The following is a 10,964-nucleotide window of genomic DNA, read 5'->3' on the forward strand; positions in this document are numbered from 1 at the left end:
GGGGTGCAATGTGGCTATAGTAATGTATAATGGGGTAATAGGAGTCTAGCTTCTATTCCCAGGTCCCAGGAGTTAAAAGAGATGGGACTAAGAGAGAGTACATAGAATCATTATTAGTTGGAAGGGACCCAAGCGTCATCTAGTGCAACCCCCTGCAATGCAGGAATCTCAGCTAAAGCATCTGTGACAGATGGACAGTGGTTGAAGTCTCCTCTTTAGTACCTTAGGGCAACATAATTCACTGCTTCAGATTCTTCTTACTGATTTCACTGCTTTATGGTCTGAAAGTTCCTGGAGTTGCTGTCACAAGGACTCCATGCCAACTGCACTTGTGTTGTTACCTTCTTCCCTTCCATATCCAATACGCTAACATCAGCCTTTCCTTTTCTGGGCAGGTGGTGAAAAGCTACAAGACCAGTCTAGAATCGCCTCTGTCGTTGTGCAGCCCAGACTGGACCCAAACTGTGACCCCTGGAGGACATTTGCCACCCACTGTCACAGAAGTCAAAGACGCTTCACTGCAGCAAGAGCAGCCAAACCACAAACAAAGGCCTCGGCTGGCTCAGACTGCCCCCAATCCCCCTCGGACCGACCCTACTGCCCACAGCACCAAAGTGCCGCCTCCTGCATCCGGTGGCACCTTCACCACAGTTACAGCCACTGCCTCAGTGATGCTGGCCTTGCACCCACCCCTGCCTGGCTCATGCCGGGGCTACACACACGAGGGCTTTGAATCTGATGGACCCGAGGAGCCTCATAAAGACACATCCAACAGCTTGGAACTGCAGAGCCTAGACCAGAGGCACTAGCATTTCACTTTTGCCAGGCCCAAGACCTTGGGTCTAGAACTCCTGCCTCAGGGATGGGATGTGCACAGTATCCCTGGTGGGGTCAGGGGCCCAGATTGTTCACACATACACACACCGCAGACTGTGAAGCAGAATGGATACCTGGAAGCTCTTGCACTGTGTTTAAACAACTGTAGACATAGACAGTGCCTTTGGGAACTGGAGCAAGAAGGCCAGATGAGCTACTGCCGTGAAAAGGTTGATGGGAGAATCTCTCAGCACCTGGTACTCCACTTTCCCATGCCTTGTTTCTCTAGGTGTTATCTGCCGCCAAAAACATGCTGGGTTTCTTGGCTACCAGGACTTCTGGCTTCAAAACATCCCTAGTTTGCATCCTTACATTGGACTGTGATAGCCCAGATAACATTGTGCCCACTCACCTGCAGACAGGGAAAGTTCCCATCCCATCGAACCTGGAAAATGAAAGTGACAATTCCCCATATGCTGTGTGAACCATCTCATGGCTGTCATCGGGGCAGGGCGAGAGAATTGCCCAAACACTGACCCTCCCATGGAGAGAACAGGACTCAACTTGTGCGTGGGGAAACTCCTCCCGCATTGTGCTGCTATTCTTTTATTTTTATTAATATTAATATTATTATTTTAAGCTGTATAAAAAAGAGTCACGAACCCTCCCCCTTATAATTATAATAATTATTTTTTATTATTTTTACAGCTCCCTCATTAAAAAAAAAAAAGTGGCGTATCCCTTTAAGGGGAAACACCAGGGTGAGGTGGTAATGGAGAGAGGACCCCCTGGGCGTGTGGAGTGGAGGGAGCATGCAATGGAGGGGCACAATGTGTCTTAGCGCCTTCTATGCAAGCTGTGTGGGATGGGCTGCACTCTGCTCCTGCTTCCACCAGCATGTCTGCCTATGCCAGCATTCGCCATCCGGCTGTTCCAAATCCTGTTAAATTCCTCCCTGTCCTATCCCACACTACAAAAACCTTTCTGCCCTATTCTTTTTGCTTGCATGCCTCTTTATCAGTCCAAGGTAGCCCATCACACAAGTGTCCCATAAGTACTTCCTTTTAAAATTTACATTTTAAGCTTCATCATTTCCCAAGAATATCAGTGAGGAATAATTTGTGACTAACAGAAGATGAGAATCATATAGGGCAGGGTTTTGGGCCCTGCAGGACATTTACCCCACACAGATGGAGATCAGAGCAGGGCTTTCTGGAAGAGCAGTTTATATGGGTTTATGTTTTTTCTGCTTCCATGTTTTAAGAGGTACTTCTCACAAGTGAGTTTGTAGTCTGAGACTGCTGCCTGAGTACAAAAATGTATGTGCACTGTGTTGGTTTACGAAGGGAGTGTTTCAAATGGAAATTTAAGCTTACTTTAATAAGAAAGCTGGGCGACCTTGTGGTAAATTCAGCCATTCATTGCCCTTGTTAAGGACAATGTACTGTTTTGAGTTTTTCAACACATGTTTTTCCTATACTGAGATTATTAGCTTCCTGACCTGCATACTTTCAGCACAAACATTCGTGCTGCACCTTCACAACTGATGGTGTACAGAACTTTCCCCCCATCTCTTCACAAATATTTCTGTGTAGGAAAAAAATGATGTGTAAAATTATCCTTTGATTCTCTCCCACCTAAAAACATCCCTATGTAGTAATCAGAGCAGAAAATGTTCAACGGGAGAAAAGAGTTGGGCAAAACATTCCATTTCCTGCCCAAAAGTATGAGTGCTGTGGTTGCTTTTTCTGTTTCTGAATGATCTCTTTCCGGTTCAGCTTCTTTGGCTGAAAAACAAGAAATGAACTGTCGCTTGGCAGCAGGATTGGTTCTCAAGGACCAGTTCCATTTCCATCTGACATGCTTGGTTTCCACATAGCTAAGTCAAAATTGCTTTATGAAATGTTTCAGTTTTTCCATTCTGCTTCAGGACACAAATCAGAATTTTGCACAAAATTCAAAGTGCAGTTTTCTGGCCAGCTCTGCCCTGTGCATCAATCACAAAACAACAGCTCAAACCGAAATCCTGAAACACAATACTTTTTTTAAAAAAAAGAAGTTATTTTCTTTCTTTCTTACTGACCTACTCTAAAGGAAAAAGATGGCAGCTGGGGAAAAATATTCTGTTTGTTAGGATTCTTGAGTGATTTTGGAATCTGATGGATGTGCCACAGTTTTCAGCACACATTTCTTTCAACAAGATGCAAGGTTTGGGACCAAATGTATTTTTCACCTAAGACAGTGAAATAACTTTAGGTACTCCCGATTGCAGGTTTGGAGATTTTGGGCTTCAGGAAGAGACACCTCCAACTGCAGAAGTTGCTCAACATCTTTCTGCACTGCAATTATATACACAAGTAGTTTGCCAGTTTCTCGGTGGCACTGACATTTGTAGTGGAATAACACTTTACAACTCTGTCTTTAGAATGAGATAAATTAAGAAGTGCAGATGTCTTCTAGCTGTTCTTTGCCAACATGGAGTTGTCCCTTGGGGGCTGTGTGAAATTCTGACCCACTTGGGCATGAAATTGTGTGTAGTTTTTGGGCACAGAGACTGACACACGACAGCTTACTTGTGTGAGATAGCAGGGTTGATTCACCTTTGAATCCACTTCCTCAGTGACATTCTTCCTTCTTGACCGCAGGCACTTTATATTCCCCCTCCCTTTCGCCCAATATCTGCTGTAATTATATCCCCCAAAGTATGCCGGATTGCCTATTCACTTCTTGCTGCCAAGGGAGTTTCTGCTGAGATTTTCACATTTTGGTTGTGTGAACCCCCTTAGCAGCTTCAAAAGGATTGAAATGGATTGATTCAGTTGATTTGAAAATTAAAAACTGCTTCTAGGATCTGGAGAGAATTCCCTGCACACAGAAACTTGCCATGTGGCAGAGATACCTCTGACCATTTAGATTTGTCCTGTTTTCTCACCACGAAACTATTTAGACCAGAAACCACTGTCAAAGGTAGAACCTAGCAACATTTGACATGTATGCCCCACTTCTCCCGCTCTCCTTTCCACCCACCCACTGCTTAAAAAACTGCTAAGTGCTTCTAGCTAACTCACAATAGAAATTGTGTTTCTCCTCCCCCCCCCCCGCACCCCCGCCAACAAGTCTGTGACCAGCAAAGCACAGGAAACGGTGGAAAGGGGGACACATTGTGTGTGCATGTGTGTATCTGTGTGCGCGTGTGCATGTGAGTATGTAGCAGGTGTGCTGGAGACCTTTTAACCTGAAATGTTGTCATGCCATATAAATTATTTATATGAAAAGAAAAAAGATTTATTTTTGTAGTTTGTACAGACCTCTAGCCTTGCAATGGAAGTTTTTATTTTTAAAAGTAAATATATATTATATATAAACCTATCTTCTGATGGTGCCTGTGTGCAGTTCTTTGGTCCCCGCTTTGGAGTCTCTGTGTTTGTAGTCAAGAGTGTACCTACTAGATTGATGCAGGCTGTACGCATAGGTTTCTCTTAATAGGACAAATAACAGCTGGGGGAGGAAGCTTTAAGCTGGGAACTGGTGCTGGGGGAAAGGGTTAAACACCTTTCTCCTCAGCACCACTGTCTTGGTCTGAATCTCCCTTTTGGCTATTATTTGGTAAAACTTAATGAGGATGCAATCCTGTCACAGATTTCTGACATTGTGTCTTGTTTTGCTCTAGACTTCCATCTTAGAGAAGTGTGTGTTGATGAACAACAGGAGTTTGTGTATGCATGAGTAAGGATGCACATTATATATAATTAATATATATGATGATGCATGCATAGCTGGATGTTCTTCTGCTCCCAGAAAGATCAAATCCTGCCCCAAGAAAGTGCAAGCTTTGGATTAATTAGTTGGAAACATTTTAATATAATTTGCATATTTTATTCTGATTAACCTGTTCACACAATTTAAAATGTATTTTCAAGGCCTGATAGAGCACGGAAAGTGCTGGTGCAGGAACTAGAGGAAACCATCCAAAGTTTACTTTTTTCAGTCTTCAGCAAATACTGTGCTTCATTTTTTAAAAAGGAAGAAAAGATCTGTGTGCCTTGACTTGAGTGTTGTCTCTGGACATTTTCACAGGTTTTACTAAATTACTTTCGATCTGAATTTATGATGCGGGAATATTACTGAGGAGACAGAATAAAGCTAAAGAGAGATCACTTAAAAGCAAATGTACATTTCTACTTAGTGTAATTTTTCGTGCAATTTACAGATGCAGAAAATGTAGTCATGTACAATTTGTGAAAATCAGCTTCTGCAACCAGCCTGCCAAAGGCAGCAGGAGACCCCAACAGATGAAGTTGGCATGGCCAAAGATAGTGTGTAATATAAAGGATTGTTATACTAGGTTGTCAGTAACAACCTGTAAAAGCGTGGAATCTCTGCAGAAGAGGGAGACGATTCTGATGTAAGAGCTGGATTTTTTAACTTGGTTGGGGGTGACAACTTAGTTTCAATTCTTTATAAACTTCAATTAATGTTATAAATATGCACAGGTTTCCACAAACCAGCAGAAAACAGGTGTATGAAGTGGGAAGCAATTGTCCAGTGGGATAAACATTATCTTTGCTTCTCTGGAAAGTGCAGAGAGGGACTATGCAATTAGATCAACTTGTGAAAGAGGCCCTGTGTCTGCTTTCAACTCTTATTACGCTGGAAGTAAGACACTGTAAGTTCAGAAGTATGGAAAGGAGTCTGGCCCAGGAACAACACCCCCCAGCCCTGTATTGCCCTCCCTGGCACGATCAATTTCTTGAGCCTCCAACCCCATCTCAGCAATGACTGTACTGCAGCTGCCTGGCAGTGTTTATTTTTCCAGTGTGTTCAGGAAGCCGGCATGGTGCAGCCCAGCCAAAGGGGGGGGGGCGGGCGGGCTAGGAGGTTGTCTTGTCAGCAGCCACAGGGACCACAGCTGAGCAGATTCTGCAAGCAGAGCAACAAGCAGAATAAAGAAAAACAAACCGAGACCAGAGCTTGCACACACACATGCAGCATTGTAGACTCAGTAAGGGGCACCCTCTTCACAAAAGTCCATCAGACTTGATGGCCCTATTAGGTGTCCCCACAATTGCTTTGTATCTTGCCATTTCTTTGCAGAGAAAAATTGTCTATGGGAGCAACCAAAGCACTGGGGGGCAGGCAGATGCTTGTACCAATGTTCAAAATTCAGTGGTTACTCCCAGGGAAAAGAATGATGAACTGGAATAACGGAGAGCTCTGACTTTGTGTCTGAGCGTTAAACACCCTGCTCCCACTACCTGCCTCTTCTTTCCCCCTGCAAGATGCTTCTCAGCATGATGTCACCACGGTTCCCAGGGAGGAGAAGCTTCCTGTTCAAGCCTATTGCACTTCTACTTTCGCTTTTGGAACTCTTCTATGAGATACTGCCACAAGATTTTTCTTTTTCTTCTTGTTCCAACACTTCTTGACATAGCAGCTGCTCCTTGTCATGTTCTCCCCCTATGTTATAGCCATTAATTCTGCATGTTGCAAGAACCTGATAGAATTTACAAGTAGCAGCCTATGGCTTAGTCTTGAGCTCCTCATTAAGTGACTCATAATTACCACCATCTGCAGTCTTCCTGAACTTCTTCCCTCATCTCTTTCCCAGTTTATCTTATCTCTTCTTTGGCACCATCTCTATCTAGGTTAATTTTCTCTTTAACTTCTCGTTTTTGGCTATACATTCCTGAGTACAAATACCCAGGCAGTGCATTAATTATGAACAGTGCACAGCCTATTCCTTTCCTGACAGCCACTTCCGTGTATATTTCAGGGGGCAGGAAAAAGGCCATTTAGGGACAAATAATATGCGGCCCATTGGCACATTTACAAACAGGACAACCTCTCATGGGCAGCATGCACATGCCACAACCAAGCACACTTCTATTGGCTACAATTCTTCAAGCATCACAGTGGGAGGAGGAAACAAAGGAAAGGGTGCCAGGGAAGGCCTTTGTGGGTGGTGCATGTGTTCCTGTGGCATGCAGCATGTTGATGAACTCTACAGCAACACATTAAACCCTTTTCTGTTAACAAAGATGGCTTTAGAAAGCTCAATCTTCAGTGGAAAAATAGTGAGGAATGGAATGAGTGCTTTACCCTTTTCTCACCTGCTGTTTTCTCATGATAAAATCACTCTTCCACTGCCTTTTCTCATTTTTATTACAAGGGCATGTTTATAAAGCTCGGGGTAAATTTAGAATAGGACAGCAAGCAATAAATGTATGAAGCATCCTTTGCCTCCAGCTCCCTCATGCAAAACAGCAACCTCTCAAAGTTGCTTTTCTTAATAAAAATATATACTGAGGCAACATTACATATTTTTGCCACTTGCCCTTTATATACAGGTGCATCACTGACCAATGCTGCACTATGTATTTTGTACTCCATGTTCAGTGGCTAAAATGTGAATTGGGCTTCTGTTACTCTTAGATAGACAGACTTCAGGAGCTCCATCTCTGCTTCTTTTCTTTTCCTTTCTGCAAGAAGCCAGAATAGTGCACTTGATAGTACATATTAGAGGTCCAATCCATGCCCTTAAAGCTGATTAGTTGAGATATCAAGTTGGCCCTGAACAGGTTAGTTGTGCTGTTAAAAGTTTAGAGAACAGACTCTAGTGTGTGGGCACTTGGCCCTCTTGCAAGCACATTTAACCCAAAGAGCAACAGAGAAGGCCTTGAAGGAGCAATCTATGCTAGTCAGAAGACAATAGCTATTAGTGATGGTCTACTTCCAGTTTGTCTAGGCCTGAGTTTAAAGGCACTGGCTCATTCCTGCCTAGCTGCCCTACTAAATCAGTGCCAGTGGTTAGAGATGGTAATCAATGTGCTTAGTTATTAAATTTCCATACTGCCCCTCATTTGACAATCACAGGTGGCTTACAATATAAAAGCACAAAAACGCACAACAGGGAAAAACATAAACAATAGCCCCCCCATTTAAAAAGCCATTTTTTATTTTTGTTTGTTTAGTCATTTAGTCGTGTCCGACTCTTCGTGACCCCATGGACCAGAGCACGCCAGGCACTCCTGTCTTCCACTGACTCCCGCAATTTGGTCAGACTCATGTTTGTAGCTTCAAGAACACTGTCCAACCATCTCGTCCTCTGTCTTCCCCTTCTCCTTGTGCCCTCAATCTTTCCCAACATCAGGGTCTTTTCCAGGGAGTCTTCTCTTCTCATGAGGTGGCCAAAGTATTGGAGCCTCAGCTTCAGGATCTGTCCTTCCAGTGAGCACTCAGGGCTGATTTCCTTAAGAATGGATAGGTTTGATCTTCTTGCAGTCCATGGGACTCTCAAGAGTCTCCTCCAGCACCATAATTCAAAAGCATCAATTCTTTGGCGATCAGCCTTCTTTATGGTCCAGCTCTCACTTCCATACATCACTACTGGGAAAACCATGGCTTTAACTATATGGACCTTTGTTGGCAAGGTGATGTCTCTGCTTTTTAAGATGCTGTCTAAAGCCATAGATTGTTTAATTAGCCCGTGAGAAGAGGAATGTTTTAGCCTAGCACCTAAAGATACCATATGTAATGAAGGCGCCAGGTGAGCCTCCCTAGGAAAAGCATTCCACAAGCAGGGAGCCACCACAGAAAACACCCATTCTCATGTTGCCACCCTCCAGATCTCTCATGCAGGAAGCACATGAAGAAGGGCCTCAGATGATGACTGCAGGGTCTGGATCAGTTCATATGAGAAGAAAAACCCTTACACAGCACTCTTAGGCTGCAAAGCAAAAATAGTCTTCTACAGCCCTGAAGAAAGCTGAATCTACACAGAAAACACAGAATGAAAGCACACAGGACCTGGGGGCAAAAGAAAGAAATGTCTTTCAACTGCCTCACAGCCCAAGTCTTGTGGTGCTTCAGCACAACAAATTTATGTCACTATCAGGTTGTTCAGATCTATTTTTTTCTGAATGTGCAATTGGCACTCAGTTTTTTCAGTCTTACGTTTTTCATCACACCAGCAGGCGGTGGTCGTTGATGGAAAGCTTCCATGCTGAGTTTCTGGGCCCTCTCCTCAGTTACTACATTCACCCTCCACTACTGTTCTCCATTTTGGGTTCACACACAAGTATTTCTGTACCTAGGTGCATGCACCTTTTCCAAAAGAAATCACTGGAAATTTTAAAGAGTGAAAGAGCAAATGTTACCAGCCCTTGGCTACCATGCTTCAAAACTGGCAATATGGAGGGTGCTGCTTTTGAGTGGGGAGGGTGGACAGCATCTATTTCTATTTGGTGTTTTGTTTGTTACTTAATGCCAAGTTTTTGCACAACACCAGTATTTCACTGTACCAAAACTCTAATAAAGAGTTACATTTTTGTTACTTAACAGATTTTCTGCTGCATGACAAAAGCCACATTAAATGTGGAAAAAGTGTGGGCTGTCATCTCGATGGCAATGTTTTGGAGACGGTGGGTGGGGGAAAATCATGCTGGGACAGCACCGATTCCACAATAAACATCCGTCTGGAAGCGCCCTTGGCTTGGCTGAAAGCAATCTCGGGTCTTTCACACATGGGCTAGACTACAGTGCCCCCTGCTGGGAATGCTATCAGTCACAAGAAGTCGGCTCGCGCTTGTTCTCAAGCAGCTTTTGTGTGAAAACCAGTCCAAGAGACCCCGAGAGTGACCCATTAACCAACCCACGACTCAACCTTGCTTCCTCAGCCGCGACTTCCCGCTCTGCTGCTTCCACCTATGAGGCCGCTCGCGCCACAGCGCCTCTCACCCCCCGCACCGCATAGTGAGGTCAAGTGCTTGCTTAAAGGCTAGGCGCTTATGGCTACCTTAAAAGGTGGCAGGTTGTCCTCACCTGCGGTTTAGGTTCAGTCAAGTAACCGCTCCCTTCCGAACCACGGGGTAGAGAGCGAGCCACGTGCAACGGAGAGCAGGGCTCCGCCACACCTTTCACAGCTGAGCTGAGAATTTCAGCAGGTGCAGCAGCTGGCGATGCAAACGGCTGGAATTCCCTTTTTTGCACGACTTATTAAAGAAGAAATTTTTTTTTCTTTCCAGTAGCACCTTAAAGACCAACTAAGTTAGTTCTTGGTATGAGCTTTCGTGTGCATGCACACTTCGTCAGTGTGCATGCACACGAAAGCTCATACCAAGAACTAACTTAGTTGGTCTTTAAGGTGCTACTGGAAAGAAAAAAAATTTTTTTGTTTTGACTATGGCAGACCAACACGGCTACCTATCTGTAACTGGAATTATTAAAGAAGGTGCGGGAGCCCTTGCTCTCCCTTGCACCTGCTACACGACGCGCGTGGCCTGGGGCCTCATCCCCACCCGGGACCGGCGCGAAATGTTGAGCTACCTGCAGTTCCTCCCTCACGCATCATGGCGATGTCGGGAGGGCAAAAATGCATGTTCCCCTTCTGCGCGACTCTCCAGCAGGCGCGCTCTGGAGCCCGGGGCGCGGCCCTCTCTCCGCGCGCGGCGGCGCTCTCTTTCGGTGCCCCTCATTGGCCTGCTGTGTGGTCTGTAATTAATCCCCCGCCGCAGGGTGTCGGGGAGTTACACGTCCTCGCCCAGCAGGGGAGCCCCGGCATCCCCGGCTAATCCCCGTTTCTTGTCGCTCTCCTCAGGGGGCCCGCCGGCACCTCCACCAGCCCCTCTTCCTCCCTGTCAGATTCGCAAATGGCTGTGCGCAGGCCTAAGACGGGGGAGGAAAGCTGCCATCGCCAGGGCAGGCGGCGGGGTTCGTCAATTTACAGAGCTTAACCCCGCAGCAAAAACTGCACAACGGTCCCGCTCGCCGCCTCCCCAAATTCCCCAAGGCTCTCATGACTCTTATGTGGGGAAACCCGGGACGGGGCGGAAACGGCTGGGAGGGTTGCAAGAACCACGCCGGCCGAGATAAGAGAAAGCGGGTGGGGTGGAGGAGAGGAGCATTGAAGAGCAGCTCCGAGGTGCTGTGAAGTCGCGGGATTTAAGCTTCCCTTCCTGCCCCGCTTTGCATGACAAAAAGCCCAGCTGCAGAGATGACACCGTCCCTTCCCCCCCACGCCAAATTCACCTCTCCAATTACCAATCAAGCCCATTATGCGGCTACAATAGCCTTCAGCTCCGAGGCCCACCCAGGCAGCCAACATACAGACAGTACATCCTCGACCCATGAATGGAGCCATTTTGCCAGAG

At 45.6% G+C, this 10,964-nt stretch overlaps 1 protein-coding gene across 1 annotated transcript in view; it reads left to right on the forward strand.

Moving 5' to 3' along the window:
- Positions 1-4,185, forward strand: part of PTCH2 (patched 2) — a 78,870-nt gene extending 74,685 nt beyond the window's left edge. Inside the window, exon 28 of the mRNA XM_083619816.1 lies at positions 396-4,185. Coding sequence (XP_083475942.1) covers positions 396-809 — 414 coding nt within the window. The 3' untranslated portion in view covers positions 810-4,185. The remainder of the gene's footprint in view (positions 1-395) is intronic.
- The last annotated feature ends 6,779 nt before the right edge of the window (positions 4,186-10,964 follow it).

This window comes from Podarcis filfolensis (assembly GCF_964270895.1).
Source record: "Podarcis filfolensis genome assembly, chromosome: 6".
Taxonomy (NCBI): Eukaryota; Metazoa; Chordata; class Lepidosauria; order Squamata; family Lacertidae; genus Podarcis; species Podarcis filfolensis.